This window comes from Petromyzon marinus, chromosome 2 (genome assembly GCF_048934315.1).
Source record: "Petromyzon marinus isolate PM22_M1 ecotype Great Lakes invasive population chromosome 2, UKy_Petmar_22M1.pri1.0, whole genome shotgun sequence".
NCBI lineage: Eukaryota > Metazoa > Chordata > Hyperoartia > Petromyzontiformes > Petromyzontidae > Petromyzon > Petromyzon marinus.
The window spans coordinates 10,618,677-10,639,439 of NC_133668.1; the positions used below are offsets into that span (position 1 = coordinate 10,618,677).

The window sequence follows — 20,763 nt, forward strand, 5'->3', positions numbered from 1 at the left end:
TAAAGTGAGTGTGGTTAGAACATGTACAGTGAGGGAAAAAAGTATTTGATCCCCTGCTAATTTTGTATGTTTGTCCACTGACAAAGAAATGATCAGTCTATAATTTTAATGGTAGGTTTATTTGAACAGTGAGAGACGGAATAACAACAAAAACAACCAGAAAAATGCATGTCAAAAATGTTATAAATTGATTTGCATTTTAATGAGGGAAATAAGTGTTTGGCCCCCTCTCAATCAGAAAGATTTCTGGCTCCCAGGTGTCTTTTATACAGGTAACAGGCTGAGATTAGGAGCACACTCTTAAAGAGAGTGCTCCTAATCTCAGCTTATTACCTGTATAAAAGACACCTGTCCACAGAAGCAATCAATCAGCTTCCAAACTCTCCACCATGGCCAAGACCAAAGAGCTCTCCAAGGATGTCAGGGACAAGATTGTAATAGTAGGTTTACTTGAACAGTGAGACAGAATAACAACAAAATCCAGAAAAACACATGTCAAAAATGTTATAAATTGATTTGCATTTTAATGAGGGAAATAAGTATTTGACCCCTCTGCAAAACATGACTTAGTACTTGGTGGCAAAACCCTTGTTGGCAATCACAGAGGTCAGACGTTTCTTGTAGTTGGCCACCAGGTTTGCACACATCTCAGGAGGGATTTTTTCCCACTCTTTGCAGATCTTCTCCAAGTCATTAAGGTTTCAAGGCTGACGTTTGGCAACTCGAACCTTCAGCTCCCTCCACAGATTTTCTATGGGATTAAGGTCTGGAGACTGGCTAGGCCACTCAAGGACCTTAATGTGCTTCTTCTTGAGCCACTCCTTTGTTACCTTGGCCGTGTGTTTTGGGTCATTGTCATGCTGGAATACCCATCCACGACCCATTTTCATTGCCCTGGCTGAGGGAAGGAGGTTCTCACCCAAGATTTGACGGTACATGGCTCCGTCCATCGTCCCATTGATGTGGTGAAGTTGTCCTGTCCCCTTAGCAGAAAAACACCCCCAAAGCATAATGTTTCCACCTCCATGTTTGACGGTGGGGATGGTGTTCTTGGGGTCATAGGCAGCATCCCTCCTACTCCAAATATGGCGAGTTGAGTTGATGCCAAAGAGCTCCATTTTGGTCTCATCTGACCACAACACTTTCACCCAGTTGTCCTCTGAATCATTCAGATGTTCATTGGCAAACTTCAGACGGGCATGTATGTGCTTTCTTTAGCAGGGGGACCTTGCGGGCGCTGCAGGATTTCAGTCCTTCACGGTGTAGTGTGTTACCAATTATTTTCTTGGTGACTATGGTCCCAACTGCCTTGAGATCATTGACAAGATCCTCCCGTGTAGTTCTGGGCTGATTCCTCACCGTTCTCATGATCATTGCAACTCCACGAGGTGAGATCTTGCATGGAGCCCCAGGCCGAGGGAGATTGACAGTTCTTTTGTGTTTCTTCCATTTGCAAATAATCGCACCAACTGTTGTCACCTTCTCACCAAGCTGCTTGGCAATGGTCTTGTAGCCCATTCCAGCCTTGTGTAGGTCTACAATCTTGTCCCTGACATCCTTGGAGAGCTCTTTGGTCTTGGCCATGGTGGAGAGTTTGGAAGCTGATTGATTGCTTCTGTGGACAGGTGTCTTTTATACAGGTAATAAGCTGAGATTAGGAGCACTCTCTTTAAGAGTGTGCTCCTAATCTCAGCTCATTACCTGTATAAAAGACACCTGGGAGCCAGAAATCTTTCTGATTGAGAGGGGGCCAAATATGTATTTCCCTCATTAAAATGCAAATCAATTTATAACATTTTTGACATGCGTTTTTCTGGATTTTTTGTTGTTATTCTGTCTCTCACTGTTCAAATAAACCTGCCATTAAAATTATAGACTGATCATTTCTTTGTCAGTGGGCAAACGTACAAAATCAGCAGGGGATCAAATACTTTTTTCCCTCACTGTATGCTTGCCTTTGGTGCTACATGTTCTGAGATTATCGGGCAAGTTGTCTAATCATAATTTACATTTCAAGAATATGAAGGAATACATATATGCAATCTAAGCAGCAATTTGTTTTCATTAACCAATGCTGTGATAGTTGGCTCGTATTTTATGCACAATTTGGTATTCTGTTTTGACTGACAGTGTTAATGTATGTGTAGTGACATAGAATTGGTCACTACGTAGCATCGCGCTGGTCGCTGGCAGAGAAGGGGATCTGCAGTTGCAGCAGCCCTGTCTGACAGCAGGTCACGTGATAAACCAGAGAGAGGGATGTAGGGGAAAGGTTACAGACGGGGCACGTGAGGGAAGCCCGGGAACCCGCTAGTAGGTTCTAGAAAGGGGGCGTGGCTGGGGCCGAGCGCTGGGAGGATAAAAGGGGACCCTGAGCGAGAGCTCGGGGCTGTTGCTTGGAGTGGGATCCCGTCGTACTGCTGGAGTCTTCACCACCGTCTATGTCTTCACCTGCTCGGCGTCGTCAGTCAGGCAGCCTGCAAGCTGTCCTGACTGGGAGCTGTAGTTACTCTGTGTGGACTGTGAAGGCTGTTGATAAAGAGTCCCTCTGACTCTTAGTGTCTCTGAGTCAGTCACTACATATGTACAAGAGTGAATGCCAATCTAGTTTGCAATTCGTGCAGGTTACAGTGAGGCATGTGCGTGGGAATATGGGACTCATTGGACTGTACATAGTATAACATCCTGATGAATTTAGATGTTTCTCCCACAAAAGAGAGTAGTGCCAAAGTAAGGATTGGAGGCAGCCACCCCTAACACAACTTTAATTCACATTTACTAAATCCCCTTCTCGAGTACAAATAGTGATATTCTCGTTTTACATTTGTGGAGGCATCTGAGGTTCACCGAAGAACATTCTGACAGGCCCCACTCACTCCCCCTTATCCTCTTTCAATTATAGTGCACTGCATACCATTAATGTTACGCTGAGTCCTCGTGTAGCAATTTTATAGAGCAATGACAGGACAATTGGCGTGAAGACTTTCCTCTCTGTCATTCCTTTGCTGCTCGTTGGTCCACCAAAACGATCACTCTTTGAGTACAAGTAAGTGCAACTTCTCTAAGTGAAAACAGTCTGATAAAGGTGATAGAGGTGTCAGTTGGCATGCCTATGTTGAAAAGCCAAAGGCAGCTATCATGTTATTATCCTAGTCAACAACCCCCCCCCCCCTAGCTCTAACCATACACCATCCATCATTAAGCATGTCGCAGGAAGCATAGCCACATCACTCGGTTGTCACCAAATGCTTTTCGGGGCTGACCAAGACAAGTGATAATCACAGAGAATTTCTGGTTTGAGTGTGTAGCACACTTTGCTTTTTTTAATTTGTGTTGCTCTATGTCACTCGCCAAGTATCACTATGCGTGGACCGGGGTCTACCATCAGAGGATCAAGCATCTTTACTCTTTGGTTCTTTGGGTAAAGTCACGTAGGTGGAAAAAAAATGAATTAAATCACGACTTTTCGATTGGAACACAAGCAATCATCATCAGGTGTGAACAACCACAGCAAGAAATATTTTTTACTGAAGTATGGATCCTTGCAGTCACGAAAACTTCAAATTTAGAATGATCAAGCATCTCTGTGGTACTCCTCTTGGCTCGTGAGCCGCTGAGCCAGGCGGTGCCCTCGACGAGGCGACAGGGAACGCATCAGCTCGGAGGCCAGGACAGCGACGGGCTCGTCAATAAAGTGTGGGCGGCCGACGCGCCAACAGCACAGCAGGGCCAGAGCCTGCTCACATTTGTCGTGCGGCGAGCGGAGGCGCATCGCCTTAATGCGACCACGTCCCACGCCCAGGCGCCGCACCACCTTCTCCACCTCAGCTGCACTCAGCTCCTGGGCCAGCCAACGCAGATCCCGCAGCCCAAGAGGTCCTGTCTCCAGACAATGGTGCATTCAGAGCATACACTCAAATGAAATGTGTACTTTTGCAAGTAATAGAGCCGTGTTCTTTCACGGAGAGCTGTTCATGACTTCCAGGGAGGTCTCTGTTTCAACAATAGCATCCATTATATCAACATTTGCTAGCAGTGGCAAACAAGAGTTGCCTAAATGTTTATTGAGCAATGAACGTACTGACAAGATGAACCATCACGGAAGTTCTTTATTTATGTAAACCACCGAGCAGGTGCGTTTTAACAAACTGAAGTGGGGGCGGGGAATTAAGTCACTGGGGCCAATTAAGGATATATAGTGGGCAACACAAATGGCTTCCATCCTCTTCCAAAATTTAGGAGGCAGTTGCTTCCCAATCCCTGACACCGTTCCTATCTCCATGCCACTGACAAATACAGGTATCCCTAGATTTATGAAAGGGATGCATTAAACGAAATTTCGTAAATCGAAATGGCTTTTCTCATTCATTTAAGACAAAAAAAATTGGGATGTGTTTCAGACATTCCAACTCTATTCCTAACCTAAAAATATACACCTATATAAATTTTAACAATACAAACATAATAAAAAACAAATTTTAAAACGATTTCATAATAATTAGTTTAAAACTAAAAATAATGAAACTTTCAGGGTACTAACCAAACGATCTGCATATTGTAATGACTGGAATGGTGATGTGGAGGCGTTACTGTTGCACTTTAAGGATATCCCTTGACACTGCTTAAGATGGATGATGACGTAGCCTCCCGGGTGTTTCGTGTTTGATTTCATGGCGTGTGCCATGTGATATATCGTGCACGCGGAAATTCGATTTCGTTAATCGAAAAGTGTCCAAAATTTCTCAATTGCATTAACACAAAATTGTATTAACCGAATGCCCATAAATTGAGGGATACCTGTGTTTGAGTAGACTGTAATTATTCTTTGTGACTTATGGGAAAATATTTTTCATGATAAGTGAACAGCAAAGTGCCTCAACATAGCAAAAAAACAAGCACATTTATCCGAGTCTACAAATTAATATTCAATTGTGACTTATGGAATAAAACATGTAATAGATGGAATATAAATATATTTATTAACGCTGAGCATTCATATTGAAAAAGACACCTTTATCAGATGAAATATGAATGGTGTCATATTAAATTTTCATCGTTTTATGGGGATGCAATACGCTTGACTCACCATCCTCTGGGATGAGGCACTGGTACAGACTTGGCCCACGGTGGACCTGGCATTGTACCTGGAATATGACAACGCATTGAGATTTTTAAATCGTCAAGATAACAATCTCTAAAAGGCCGAATATATAATGTGTTTTTCTATGTCTCACTATTTTTTTATATATACAGACAGCCCCCGGGTTGCTGAAGACTCGACTTATGGAAATCCGACCTTGCGGAAATGCTCCCATAAAACATGTTCAAAAGCATTAAATATGCGGAAATATTTGCGTTAGTTACGGCAGCGCAAGTAGTGTAGCGCGGTGAGGTTGCGGATGAATACCGCGGAGTGATTCCTCATGGTCTCAGCCAACATCGATCGGAGAAGTCTAGGTCTAGCCTAACGCATGGAAAAACGAACATTCGGAAGTGACCGCTTTCTGTTAACAAAATTAAAATGTTTCGTAGTATTCATACATAATTAGATAGAGTATTTGCTCCGTTAGTTTAATAATGGACAGTGTTAGGATGAAGTGAAAGCATCATAGGAAGTGCAGAGCGTGTGGACAGCGATACGATACAGGTAGCGATCGAAAACAGACAACAGCGCGATACGGTACTGAGAAAAAACTAACTAGTAATCGGGTAGGGGAGGCACAACTATTCTTTGTTTTTTTTTCGGTAAAGTCACGTAGAAATAAGAAATAATAAAAAAAATGTACATGATAGCGTATGCTAGCATGTAATTTTTTTTATTATTTCTTATTTCTACGTGACTTTACCGAAAAAAACAAAGAGTAATTCCTACAGTCACGAAAGCGTCAAATCAAGTTTGAGGCACAACTATTCCCGACTATGGGATTTATCTTGATTTGGGGCTGGAAATTGTTCAGTTTCTGACATACGGAAAATTCCGGTTACGGATCGTTCTCGAAAACCTAACCCTTATATATAAACCCAAGGACTGCCTGTATAAAGTTTACCTATAAATAATATATTTTTTATTATGGCTGAAGACAAGATTTTTAGATGGTATTTTTGGCACACAAAGATGAAGGCATAGCATATATCTGTGCATTTATTGTGTATGTAACTGCTACTGATCGGTGTAAATGAGACCACACACGTTGGAATTAAGCCCTGGGATTTTTTTGACATTCGCGAGTGCGGCCGGTGCGCACCGCTCCGTGTGCTCGCCTTTGGGAGGGTGAGTGCCAGCGAGCAGAGCTGCAGGTCCCCTCGCCCCCTGCTGGCGGGCGTGCTCATCACATGCAGCGCGCCTCGGTAATTCTGATGTCCGCGGTTCGCGAAGGGGTCCCGCTCACGCAGACGCAGCTGCAGCCGAGAGTGACGGTGAGCGTGGAACGTGAGCCTCTGCTCGCCCTCGGGAACCGCGACCTCGCCCAGCGCCATTCGAGTGCTGTAAATTCAGCCGGTGCATCAAATCAAATGCTGCAACACACGAAAGTATGCGTTGGCGGTGGTGCGGAGACGCATAGGTTTAAAATACTTTACCATCATCATTGCTAACACACTGCCTAAAAAGTGATACAAATATGGAGTATATCATCACCAGACATGATCAACCTGCTGCTAGATGAAGACCTCCCCAAGCCGCCGCCAGCTCTCGCAGAATCTGCGATGTAATGATGAGCCGCCTCGCAGCTGCATATGCACTGAATGAATCAATACATATCGGTGATGTAGTGTTCCATCCATGAGATGTTAAGATGAACGTCGTGGCTAAGTAAATTTGAGGTGTTTGTGATGTAATATATAAGCAGAAAATTGTTAATTTATCAAATGTTTCTCAGAATTTCGTGGATTTTTGAAGCTACCACATTGAGATAAAAGTGAAAGTCTTCAATCCTCCCTCTGCTTGAAAATAGTGCGAGTGCCCAAAACATCGGCTTATCACGTTTCCATTAAAAGGGGAGTTGTCCCGATGACAGTGGTGAAAAAGTTTCATGCTCTTAACAAGATGTGGTATTTCGATTTAAAGCTTTCGTGACTGCAAGGATTCATCTTCTTTGGTTCTTTCGGTAAAGTCACGTAGAATGAGAATATTTTATTTTATCAATTTATTATTTTATTCTCATTCTACGTGACTTTACCGAAAGAACCAAAGAAGATGTGGTATGATCAAACTAGGCCCATGACTGACATAGGGTTGAGAGGCCTTCATCCAGCAACGACTTGACAATGGGCTGTAAATTGTAAAACAATGATCAAAGTCATGAAGTGAAAGTGATTTCCTGCGCAAATGAGCATTAAGTAGTACTCATCTCCTGTTTAAAGCCCCGAGCCAGTGGTGAAAATTAAGCATTCCTATGGCAGGGGTCAGCCTATTCATATGACAACCACGGTTGATTTCCGAATATGTACTCGTTTTATCGACCCCAAAATTATGATGGGCTGAGTCAACCCTCAATCAGAATTTGAACATGCAATAGTTTAAGTGTGAGCCGTTTGTTCGACTGATGAGCCACCTGGCAGGACTATATATTAGACGTACTGTATCATCTGTACATTGTGCGACAGGAAGTTGGCAGCAATGATGGGATTCATATCTGCCTTTGAACTGGTTACATGACAGCTTTGTGGTGTCTTTATAAACTGCACAAGGATTATTTACTTTGTGAGGTTTTGATCCTGAAAGGTGCTATAAAAATGTAATGTAGATTTACTAATATCAGTCAACCTAACCAATACGTTGCAGGTATTTCCGATGGGAAAATCATTCCAATGCAAAACATAACACAAACACTTAAAAAACTACAAACTTGATTTGAAGCTTTCGTGACTGCAGAAATTACTCTTTGGTTCTTTCGGTAGTCACGTAGAAAGAAAATAAATTAAATAATAGAATACGACGTTTCGATTGCAACACAAGCAATCGTCATCAGGTAAGAATGAATGAGAAAACAAACCTAGTAAACTTAGAAATATAATGCAATACAACACTTAAAAAACGACTTTCTTTTTTGACAATTAGTGTCCAAAATGTATTAATATAGCTCTAAGTCAAATTTATTTTATCTTGCAAGGTATCATCATAAGACACTGTTTCACCTGGGTGCAGGTGACCCAATGACATTGTGCATAATTAGCACACCTGCAGAGTGGTAACCATATTTCGATTGTGCCCTAAGAAAAAAACTGCTGTCATATTAATTTGACAGGACAGCCAATTTGCAGATGATGAAAACATGAAAGCAGCACTTCACGTTTACGCGTGTTGATGCCTGCGCTGTGGTTACGTGACCCTGAAAGGGGGCGCATTTGACCTCACGCCAGTCCTGATAGCCATGATATTTCCGGTGCTCGTGAAGTGGAGATACAACTCCTGTCCTTCGTGCGCCGGGAAGGGATGGCTGGGCCCGGGAGGACCACTGAAGCCAGCCTTCTGCAGGGCCTCTTCAGCCTCCTCCAGTCCACTCAGTGCGCAGCACACCACAGCCAGCCGGCCTGCGTCCGCCCCGTGCCGCTGTGCCAGCACGACCGCCTGGCGCGACCGCACGGCCTCTATAACGGCTCCCGCCATTGCAACCCCGCGGCTCCGGGCCGCCAGCCTGAGCAGCAGCAGCCTGTGCGTGACAGGGATGTGCACGAGGTCACTGGGCCACTCACGGAACATGGGAGCCATGACACATTGCATAGACTTTGAGCTTATGCCAGAACGCAATCTAAATATATATGGTATAGGCCATTCATATCATTTTCAGATGGATGGTCCTGTAGTAAAGTGCCCATCTCATATAAAGAAGGTAAATTAATTAAAACAATTGTCTTAAGTTGATTCAGCCCATCATCTCTGCTCGGGTCAGTAAAATTGTTACAACTCTGTGGAATGTCAACTATGGTTGTCCTCTAGGGAGACTGACCCCTGCTGTTAAAATGTGGAATTTCCACCACTGGATCTACCCAATGCATTTCTGAGCAAAGAGACACTGACCTCTTTGTTATACGTTGCATTACTGTATAATTGTACAGGAAATAATAATGCACCACCATTACCTTGTAAGTATATCCTTAGTGCAATATTTACAGCCTCAGCCATAATTGTTTAGTGCTCCATATATTATGTTGTAAGCACGATATAAATAATTGTAAAAATCCACTTACGGTAATGTACTTGATTTCATTGCATGCAGCTGAAATGATGGCTAATGGGTAGCATTAATATAGTTGCTTGTACTTGGGCAAGATGCTTTGTGGCTTCGACGTAAAGGTCGTGCAGTTATTAAATATCCAAAGACTCCTTACCGAACTCGGCTTTGATTGGCTCACCTCCTCACTGGCCGGTGAAGCTCGACCTGCACAGAGTCACTCTTCCTGCTCAATATCCCCACGTCGCTGAGCTCAGTCCAGTGTCCTCCCACTGTGGGCTGGGCCACCAGGCGAAGGACCTCGTCATCCTGTTTCCTGATGTGTCGAGTTGTCACTGTGTACACATGCACTCGTTAAATACAGATATCCTGCTTCAAAATCCACAGACTATTGGGCTCATGCCATTTCAACGAAGCAAAATAATAATGGTTGAAATGTACATTCAATACCAGTTTTAGAAAATAGCTGACACGTAAGCAATTAAATCTGTATCGTACAACCAGACAATTATTGTAATTGTCAACTTGGAAATTTAGGGGCCGCCCATAAATGACGTCACGCACCTAGGGGGGGGTTCAGACATTTGTGACGATGTGTGACGAGGGGGGAAGGGGGGGGTTTGAGAAATGTGACATCACATCAAAATGCGTAACTTTAAATAAATGTTAACTGAATAGGATTGTTTTAACAACACTAATTTTGAAATGTTTTCATGATTAACTATTTGATTATTTAAATTTACCAAGGTCACCTTTTATTAATTCCATGAAGGAGCATTTTTCTTCTCCATGGGAGAATGGAGAAGCATACATTTTGAATTTTTTTTAAATAATTGTTATTAAACATTTTGATTCTAATGATTCTACCAGGGCTTTTCATTCTGTGAAATTAATGTGATTGTTATAATTGTACTCTCCATTTTGCTTCCTTCTACTACAAAGTTTCAAGCATTTTTTATAGTTATAATAACTGTTAATATTTTATAATTATAAGAGAATTTCAATATAATATTCTGAACATCTGCAGTTTTAGTTAGACGTTGAATAGTTTCAAGTTAATTTTATGAGAAATTTCAGCTTTCCAACGCCTTTTTAATACATGTTTTCTCCTACAACATCAGAGTGCAGCGCCACACTAAATACGTACTAGATTGACAATAGTTTTAAGTGATTTGAAGCATGTTTTATTTTCAAAATGGAAATATGGTTTTGGGGGGGGCAGAGCTTTGTGACGTCATATTTGAGGGGGGTCTGACTTTTTTATGACGCCGTGTGACGAGGGGGTGGAGGGTTAAAAATCGGCCAAAATCGCGTGACGTCATTTATGGACGGCCCCTTAATACAAAATGTGTAATTTAAAATCCACAAGTTTATTTTAAAATGGACAAGTCGGTATCAGCACTTTTGAGTGGGGATGTAAAAAGCTGTATATATTATATTGTCATTAAATGTCTCTCTATCTGTTAGCAGCGTATTTATGTTATGTCGTATATTTAGCCTGTGTGTTGTCACCATGCTGCGTTTGTTGAAATCACCCTACCGCTTCTTCCCACGTGACTCGACACAGTAGGCACTGTCCTGGCCCTCACCCCGACAGCGAACCGGGGGCACGGCAACACCAAAACCAGCGGCCGCATAAATCTAGCAGCGCCGCCGAGGCTCACGATGGGGCTTGTGGCAATTAAACACGCGTCGGCATCGGCGGGGTCCCGGGCGGTTTGCAAGCTCGCGACCACCGCCACTGGGACCGGCTGCACCTGTGGGATCCGATACCAGCAACGCCAAAGCTATGCCATATGCTCATAACTCAGACTGTGCCGTGCCGTCGCGACACAAACTCGTGACGTTATGTCAGCTGTTACGATGTCCACGGAGTATTCGCGCAGCACCACGGCAGGACCACGGTGTCCTCATTCGAGTCGTTGGCGTACATTACAGACATAGCCTTACACTTGCCCTCCTCAGTTAAGCATTGCATGCCTCAAATGCTCCAATTAAATGGAGCCGGGCCAATCAATTTTGTATTTGTGTGGGAATGTTAGATTTAACATATACACTATTATTACACATGGCATGGCATTTAAAAAAAGTACAGTACACCAGCATATAAATGAACTACCTAATTCGTGATTATGTAAGTTGTATATTCTATAAGGCTAAGATGGTTAGTTTAGTTGGGCGGTGGTGGAGCACGCCTGTAATCTAGCACTGGAGGCGAAGGCTGGTGGATCGAACGTTTTACAAAATATTGCGAGACTCCCTTCCCATCGCCATCGAGGTAAAACACCTTAGCTCACCAGCAGAATGCAGTACAGCAAAGTGTGGACTGATATAATTGGTTCCTTCTGTATGGGATAGAGTGTTGCCCCCTTACATGCATGGGATTTCTCCGGGTGCTCCTATTTCCTCCTACATTTATAAGCACTCACTAATTGTCTGAAAACATTCATATATAGAGGACAGGTTGATTGTTGGCACAGCCTGACAGCCTTCCAGCTTGGTTTGTGGTTCCTCAGCGATTTTGAGTTGCAATTTGTATGAGCAATGCTGCATAAAATGAATTATATTTTTAGTTTATTTGACACAGGTTAGGCGCGTGACAGGTAATTGAAGCTCAATTAACGATTCATGTGTACTCTAAAGAGGGCAGATAATATGCTTGCACGTGTCTGCTGCATTGCATATATTACTGTGAATGTCACTGGGTCTTTTCATGTTAACATCATTCTGACTTCATGGATAGGGTATACTAAATAATGATATTTACTGCAGTATGAATGCTAATTTATCCTGATAATCTATCGGGAGGCACTAGGCTTTATGCGACGTGCACGGATTTTGGCATACCATCATAAACCACGTATCGAAACAAAGAGCAGGTCCATTTCTTGGACTGCGATGCTCAGCTTGCCAATGTCACCAAAGCCTAAGAGCCATGGGCAGGCATGCAGTGAACTGAAAACAAAAACGGGTCTCCCGCACCGCCTAGTAATTTAATGGCGTTAATGGCCTCAGCAAGTGCATCCACCGGTTTGAATCATAACTCTGGGATCAGGCAGCGCCATGGCTCTTAAAATGTAGAATTAATAACAGCCATGGAAGAAAAGTCCTGCCTATGGCCAAATGCGCCAAATCTCATTGGATCTCGGAAGTTAAGGAGGTTTGAGTCTACATGTCGTGCTTAGATGGGCGACCTCCGTGCATAAAACCTGTGCTGTAGGCGCTGCGGCACCATGTTGCCAGCAGAGGGCAGTAGAGAAAAGTAAATTGTTGTACTGCACTGTGCTCCAACGTGTATGCCCCCCCTCCCACCCCGACTCCTCAAAACCCCACATTGACCAGCATGAACTATGGTTTCAATAATCCCCGCGATCCGCACATCATGGAGAGGCTGTCATTCAGCAGTGGATCGGTAAATGCCTGATTACTGTAAGTATTAAAGCCCGCGTGAGATGTGTATCACGGTGATGACGCTCTCGCCCCGCTGGCAGCACCTGCAGTGACAGCTGCACGGATGATTTGGTGAAGTCCTTTGGGACGTTGAGGAGGATGCGAGGATCGACGCTCGATTTGAAGGATCCTCCCTCCTTGTCCACCAGAAGGTGCTCATTGGTGAGACGCAGCACCACGGCTATGGTCGGTAGCTCGTGCAGCGAAAACTCGGCAAACACGTCATCCTGCGTTCCATTTGGCACACAACGTTTCAAGCTCACGCTAGCGCACTGCAATTGACAATTTTCACAGTTCGCAACTTCATCTGCCAGAAACTTACCGTTGGAGACAACAACTCCCAAGGTGGCGGCTCACCTCGCTGTCCGGATAGACGCAGTCCAGAGCTTTGGGTAGGATGACCTCCCACTGTGCACCACCGCGCCAGATCTTGCCCACGACCTCGCCGGCCAGGCTGCGGGGCCCGCGCACGGTGTAGGGCACGCAGACGGTGACGGCTTGGGGCAGGCGCTGCCCCTTTGGCTGCAGGCACAGCACGTGGCTGAGCAGCTCTTGATAGTCATCCTCACTCTGCTGCTGATGATGCTGGTAACGATCACTGAGATAACACGAGACTCCCAGATCCTCCAGGAGGTGTTGGGGGCCACGGATAAGGCAGGCTACCTCCGGCTCACCATCCCAGCCCGTCACCAGCAAACTGCAAGCAAACATGGTGATGGGAGGGTGGCACGTTTTCTTCTTGACGTCTAATTGCTGTTGATGGTTGGGAAACTGCCTAACTACCTAATGAGCTATTCCCTGACCTACAAGGTTTTATAGCACATTCTTAATTTATAATACGGTTATCTATACTATATTGTTACTGTTTTCTTTTGAATGGTTTCAGTGAGGATTTATTTAATACAAAATTATAGTACGAATTTTAAACTCACTCTCATTACAGACTTAACACAGTTGTGAATCCCCAGTACCAATAACCATTCAGTTGTGATGCCGCATAACCTGTTCGCATTTTACATGAGCCGAAATCAAATTGTATCCTTTCCCGGGTTTATGAAAAAAAACCTACTAGCTCTAACATTCATTGTAAACAATTCAACACGTTTATATGTCACAAAATACTTCACCACACCATTTGTTGAGTTAAGGTTTTTAAGGTAACGAAATCGACATAACAAGTACGTACTCAAATACGCATGACCAGATTTTAACATGGTATTACAAATATTATTTTGATGAAGGCTAATGTGGTACGTTAGAATAAACTTTGCCAGGAATTATTCTTTGTGACTGAGCAGATCATCTACGCATATTCAAACTGTGTGGGTGAAAATATTAAAGATAACTAAATCACTGCCAATGTTTTCATTCACATTGCTTTTAAGTAATTAATTTCCATTTTCTCTCGATGAATTATTAGTGATGTTTTATTCATAATGCAAAAACCTGGCCCTTTTTAGTTTTAGACTACGATATAAAGAATATACGGATATACTCCTTGTGTAAATAGTATAGATTGTGTATTGAACATAAATGCGTTATGATGTATATACAAGAGTGAATTTACCTTTTTGTCACGTATCCGTTAGTCTCCTTATTTTCTGTTTGTGCGATGTATTCTTTTGTAGTGTACTTACAGAGTTCATTATCTTGTAGGTCACAAGGTAAGGAGCCAACCTGCTCATTCGCAAGCATGACTGAACTATAAAATGGGATCTTATTTTCATCGGGATCCGAGTGACTAACACGAGCGTCTTCACTGCATATACCAGGCACAACTTTGAGACTGGCCTGGTGCGCCTGAAACATAATTTCACTTTTTTTGTCATTGTGCTTCATTGTATTTTCCTGAGATTTGCCCGTGCTTTGACCATTTCCTTCAGCTTCACTGCCGTGTTTCACACGTGCGCGTTCTTCAATTTGCTCACTCATCTCGCGTGGCTGGATGTCCGTGCTGTTTGCATCGAGACCTGTTTTATTAGTGTCACGATTATCTGAAATCTCATCGTTTTCCTCAAAGTCTGACTCTTGCATGTATAACTCATCCATGTATTCTATGACAGAGTGGATGTCCTGCTCATACACGTTGTCTTCTTGTTGTTCTTCAGAACGTTCTCTAAACTGCGTGCTGCCTTCATGACACATGTCCCTTTCCTTGTGGCTTTCGTCTGTGGAGCTTGTCCTGTTTATCAAGTCGGTATCGTTTTCTGCATTAGGGCTTTCATGGCTTAACTTCGATTGAATGCCATGACTTCTGTCCAATCGAAATTCGCCCCTGGTGTTTTTATTCTCACAATCTGAAATCTCTCCACTGTCAGAATCATCATGGTCGGTCGTGCGTTCCTTCCCCATGCCCTGCAGCACTTCACACCCCTCCGCGTTGTTATGAATGGTCTGTAAAGACCCCGTTAGATGTTCTTCCGGAACTTGTACAAATGTGTATTTTTCTTGTCCATCAGTTACTTCACCTTTTTCTCCACTCGAGACTTCGGAATCAATGTGTTCCATGGTGCTGCTCCAAACCAACCACTCTAGCACAAACACCGACAGCTACATCATCAAATGTAATGGACTGTAAACGCCACCCAACAACCTTTTCCCCAGAAGGCAGAGTTAAAGATAACGGTGGCACATTGTGTTGGCTTCTGATTATTGTCGCAGCAGCTATGTTTATATATACCCGACTCATTTTATCTTATGTCCAGTTTAAAACTGGTAATTTCATCTCACTCTAATATAATGCCGTGTTAATACACGTAATGAAAATTAATTAAATTCTGTAAAAAAAATACATTGAATGTAATGTATTACTTTGAATATATAAAAATATATGTAGGATGTCAGTGTGCCCAGGTGATTATGTAGTCACTATAGCTTCTTACATTTGTTAATATAAGGGCATTTCAAACAGTAACTTTAGTAAAAGTATTTGCAATTAGATATGAACTTGTAATAAACCACTGAACGTTGCAATGGCGTAATGCTCGATAAAATGAAATCTCGTTGTTTACATAAAAGGCAAGTAAACAAACAGTACGAGACGTAATTTTAAGTTGCATTAAATACTTGGAGAATCCACACAACGATCGCTTATAAATTAGCCTTCGGGTGGCATTAATAATGGAATTGATACTCCCGAGAACAATGAATTGCACCTACTACGCTAATGCATTGTTCTTATAAAACTTGGCTCTAACATTAGCATTTGTAATTGCATACCCCGCGTCGTATATAATGCAGTGAAACAAAGAAAACATACCTGTTGATGTTCTCTATGAAAATACGTTCGTTGTCTTTCCTGGCCTGCGCGCCTGTCCTCGTTGCTATGTGCTTCTCCGTATACAAAGCAGCTTTCTTTTGTACCGCGGAACTGGAGACCAGATGCTGTCAGCAGCTCAGTAAATATTTATTCAGGACTTCCGGCATATGGGATCAAACCTTAATGTGTGCTTTGTAGTTTATACTTTTTCCAAAGCCGATTTAGATGCCCCATATGTGAAATTGTACGAGTACTGGTTCATAATAGCAAAATTTGGTTATAATTTTTAACTTGCGGTGTCTGATCTAAGTAATCACTCAAGTCTTTCAGTTTGGCCAGTGTAGGTCCTGCCAGGTCCTGCCAGTCCACTCAGCAGCGACAATCCCCTTTGTTTAACTTGAGAATGCATTCAAATTAAAATATTCTCCTGAAGACAAGTGTATATGCAGATACATGTTTAGAACTCGTCTTAAGTCATGTAGTGTATTTAAAAACAAAAGGTAGTAAGACGTGAATGCATCATCAACATATAGCACTAGCTTGTTTGCCCATCCTAGGACGGAAGCTGTAATATTTACGAAAACATTTGAGCAGAGTATAATTGTATCTTGTGTAAATTGAATGGCAATGAATCTTGCACGAAAGTATGTCATCAAACACTTCACTGCATTTCACTGTAGCACTGCATTAATGGCAGTGATTCTTGCACAAAACTACATCATAAAACACCTCACTTCATGTCACTGTAGCACTGTATATAACTGACCTTCAATTTTTGTTGCATTTTGACTTGTGTTGTGGTTTTTGCAAACATGATCCCTTGTATAAAGGTGTCAGTTTTTGTGCCAGATAAAAGGGTAAAAACCTATTACTACTTGACCTTCAATTTGTTCAAATCCACTGCTCTGATACTTTATTATATTCTGCTTTCGGTCGCTGGGGTTGAAATAAATTGGAAATCGATACAATATCTGGAAAATCACCAATAAATGTCTATTTTACCATAATGTAGAAGCATAAATTAGATACCTTTTGTCTTAAGTGCTGAAAAAATAAAGACACCAAATCCACTTTGTTTCTGCGTAGAATTATTAGATTCACTTTCAATAAAGAAACGTCAAACTTAAAGCGAACTTGCGAATTTTTTAAATTTCCGCTCGAACTTCTCCGTCAGTGTAAAAATCCACTGGCTCATGAATATTAATGACGTGGGGGGGTGCATGTGGAGTGACGTCACGTGCGGGACACACAGACATTCTTGGCTCATCATAGTAGTAATTATTTTATTTGGCATGAACATTCACTGTCTATTAATTCTGCAACCCATTTTGAATATATTTATGGTGTTATGTTCAAAAATCCAGTTTTCTCGGTCATACTCAAATAATATTGTTCTGAAGATTTTATTACACCTATTTTGAGAATTGTTTTGGAATGACTTTCACATAACCCCTAAAGTACTAGTCTCAACCTCTTTAATATAATTGTTGTAGGTATCAACTTCGAGGGAGACTTCTCTCTTGGAGGAAACGTGTTTATTTCAGATAAACGATAACAATAGCCATAACACTAAGGGCTATGGCCCCTGTAACACTACGGGGTACGGCCCCATCACCCAATAACCTAAGGGAGGTACAGCCTCCCTTCTAGCGGGCCCTACGGACTCCGGGCTAGGCTCTCATGGGTCCTCCGCTAAGGGAGCTCGGGGAGGCTAGACTGACCCGACCTAGCCAGGGTATGGGTCTCACCGCTGGTCCGCTGCAACCCGGCTCTTACAAGAGCCTCGGTTGAGGGTCCCAGGGTGCTGGACTAGTCTTCAGATGTCTTCGGGTCTTGAGTGGACGAACACTGCTGGTCCCGTTGAGAGGACCGGCTTTTATACACAAGTTGGGGCTTACCCCGCCCCTAACCACACCTTCCCCCGAACCTTCCAGAAGGGTCTGGAAGGGTCAGGAATGAACCGTTGGCCCCCACCCCTTGGGGGTCTGGGGTCTCTACCTCCGGTCACGGGGCACCCAGGAGGGGGGGGTTTACCCCAGGTTAACCACTGCACCTCCCGCTCACTCTCCCGGCCGCCCCCTATCGGCCTGTGAGGGTGGTGACAGTAAGAAGACATACAGCACCTTAGTATGGCGCAACATAATGAAAGGTAACTGTTTATAAAGATTTGAAATGGGTGTAGCCCAAATGTCAGCAGCCAATGTTAATGTAAGTGGTGGGCAGCGACTACGGCAGTGGCGAGTTTTCCACCAATCAAAGGGCTGCCAGGTAAAAATGAGCATACTCATTGGTTCTTTCGGTAAAGTCACGTATGTAGAAATAAAATAAAATGAATCACGACGTTTCGAACGCAACACAAGCGCTCGTCCTCAGGTGAAAATGGCGTAAACTACACAGCGAGGGAACACACAGAGGGACATCACACACAAAGCACACCGAGAGCGGCCTCCAAGGCGAGTGCGCCGAGATGGCTATGTTAATGTGAGAAATTAGCAGATTAATGGCAGATCGCCGAGCAGCAACCTCGAGGTTGGTGCGCGAGGTGGCTGTGTTAGTGTGATAAATTTAACCTGTCAATGTAAAATCAGAGCCGAAAATAACACCTAACATCGGAAGGTGGTAGGATGGGAACATCACAACCAGTTATGACCTAAACTGGTTAATAACGTCCTTCCAATGATTGCTCAGTTTGTACCCATCTTCTCGGTTGAAATTGTGTCTGTATATGTGGATGGCTTCATGAACGAATCTTTGTTGCTAGCCAGTGGGTTTGCAAAGTATCTTCGTCTTCGAGAAATCAATTACATGTGAGCCCACCACATTAAAACAATGGTCAGCCACGCCAGAGGTATTTATCCTACCGTATTTCAGATCTGCCTCATATTCACGAACACGGTCCGAGACATGTCGCTTAGTCTCCCCAATGTAACTACTGCTGCAGACACAGCTTAGTTTTTAGACGCCGGGGTATTGCATGTCAGGGATCAGATTATTCACAGATGGGATCAGATCAAGAATTTCATGTAATGTGTTAAATCGAAACTGGATATTGTGTTTGCTCATTAGTTTGGAAATATTTTTGGTAACCCCTGCTGTATGGCAAGGTGATGGTTTTGATTGGGTTCTCAGATGGTTCTTTCCCAACGGTTGGGGTGATAGCTTTACAGATTGTGAAGAATATCCATTCATCTTGAGAGCTTGGTGTATGTGTTCCAGTTCACTGGCTCGGTGATGATGGTCAGAAATACATTCAGCTCTATGGTGTAGGGTTTTGATGAGGGAATTCTTCAGGGAAGGATGGTGGTGGGAGTCGGGTTTTAGATATGCATCCGTATGGGTGGCTTTCCTGGAGATAGTGTCCCATTGAGCCATCTGGTCTCTATTCAATTCAAACATCCAAGAATAGTAGCTTGCTATCCTTTTCCACCTCCATGGTGAATTTGATGGCTGGGTGTATGGAATTGATGTGGTTGAGGAATTGTTTCAGAGCTGGTCGGCCATGTGGCCAGATGACGAACGTGTCATCTACGTACCTCTTCCACAAGGACGGATGTAGAGTGGATGCCTGGATGGCATGTCTCAAAATTTTCTGTGAAAAAATTGCTACAACTGGAGATAAGGGAGACCCCATTGGGGTACCTTCAACCTGTTTGTAGAATGTTCCATTCCAGGTGAAGTTTTGGTGAGCAGCATGCAGTCCTTGTTGGACCAATTCTTCAATGATTGCAATGGTGTCTATATTGAAACTAACGAGCAAATCACTTGGAGATAGTGAGATATCCTTAATTAACGATACCAAGTGAGCTGAGTTAAGTACACCTGAGGTGGCCCTACCAGTGAATGGTTGTAAGGTCTCAGACAGCAATCGGACGAGTTTGTAGGTGGGTGAGTTAATGGTGGAGACGATAGGACGAAGGGGTGTACCTACTTTATGGATTTTTGGTAAACCATACAATCTTTGTGATTTCACAGCAGAGGGTTTTAAGGAAAATCGCTTGGTTGGTTCGATTAAAGATGTCGAATTGGTGTTAGTTTTTGTAACGAGGATGTTGGTGGGATCTTTTTATTTTTTGTATACCTACCATCATTATGTAGGTCCTGAATTTTATTGCATGTGGTTTTGTCCATGACTGTGCCATTGCCCTTGTCGGCTGAGAGGATGACAATGTCATCTCTTTTTTTTGAGAAAGCTCAGAGTCATCCTTACCGATGTTGCTAATAGGTGTCTTAGCATTATGCTTTGGGGGTGTTTTCTAAGGGGACAGGACAACTTCACCGCATCAAAGGGACGATGGACGGGGCCATGTACCGTCAAATCTTGGGTGAGAACCTCCTTCCCTCAGCCAGGGCATTGAAAATGGGTCTTGGATGGGTATTCCAGCATGACAATAACCCAAAACACACGGCCAAGGCAACAAAGGAGTGGCTCAAGAAGAAACACATTAAGGTCCTGGAGTGGCCTAGCCAGCATTTTAATCCATAGAAAATCTGTGGAGAGAGCTGAAGGTTCGAGTTGGCAAACGTCAGCCTCGAAACCTTAATGACTTGGAGAAGATCTGCAAAGAGTGGGACAAAATCCCTCCTGAAATGTGTGCAAACCTGGTGCCCAACTACAAGAAACGTCTGACCTCTGTGATTGCCAACAAGGGTTTTACCACCAAGTACTAAGTCATGTTTTGCAGAGGGGTCAATACTTATTTCCCTCATTAAAATGCAAATCAATTTATAACATTTTTGACATGCGTTTTTCTGGATTTTGTTATTTTGTCTCACTGTTCAAGTAAACCTACTATTAAAATTATAGACTGATCATTTCTTTGTCAGTGGGAAAACGTACAAAATCAGCAGGGGATGAAATACTTTTTTCCCTCACTGTAAATG

General features: G+C 43.1%; 1 protein-coding gene across 1 annotated transcript; it reads right to left on the reverse strand.

The window, feature by feature from the left end:
• Positions 1-5,885: 5,885 nt before the first annotated feature.
• On the reverse strand, positions 5,886-20,743 carry LOC116947730 (death domain-containing protein 1-like). Its single transcript, XM_076068583.1, has 8 exons — positions 14,191-20,743; positions 12,981-13,320; positions 12,668-12,850; positions 10,714-10,930; positions 9,355-9,508; positions 8,352-8,651; positions 6,262-6,484; positions 5,886-5,960 (listed from the first exon to the last, which is right to left on the reverse strand). Exons 1-8 carry the CDS (start codon positions 15,129-15,131, stop codon positions 5,886-5,888), a joined length of 2,433 nt encoding a protein of 810 aa, XP_075924698.1. The 5' UTR covers positions 15,132-20,743.
• Between the last annotated feature and the right edge of the window lie 20 nt (positions 20,744-20,763).

Coding starts and splice junctions, on each gene's coding strand:
- LOC116947730 (XM_076068583.1), bottom strand. CDS start 15,131: ATGGAACACATTGATTCCGAAGTCTCGAGTGGAGAAAAAGGTGAAGTA. Junction 9,509..10,713: donor GAGTCACGTGGGAAGAAGCG/GTAGGGTGATTT, acceptor ATGTGTACACAG/TGACAACTCGACACATCAGG. Junction 5,961..6,261: donor TGGCACTCACCCTCCCAAAG/GCGAGCACACGG, acceptor TCCGTATGTCAG/AAACTGAACAATTTCCAGCC.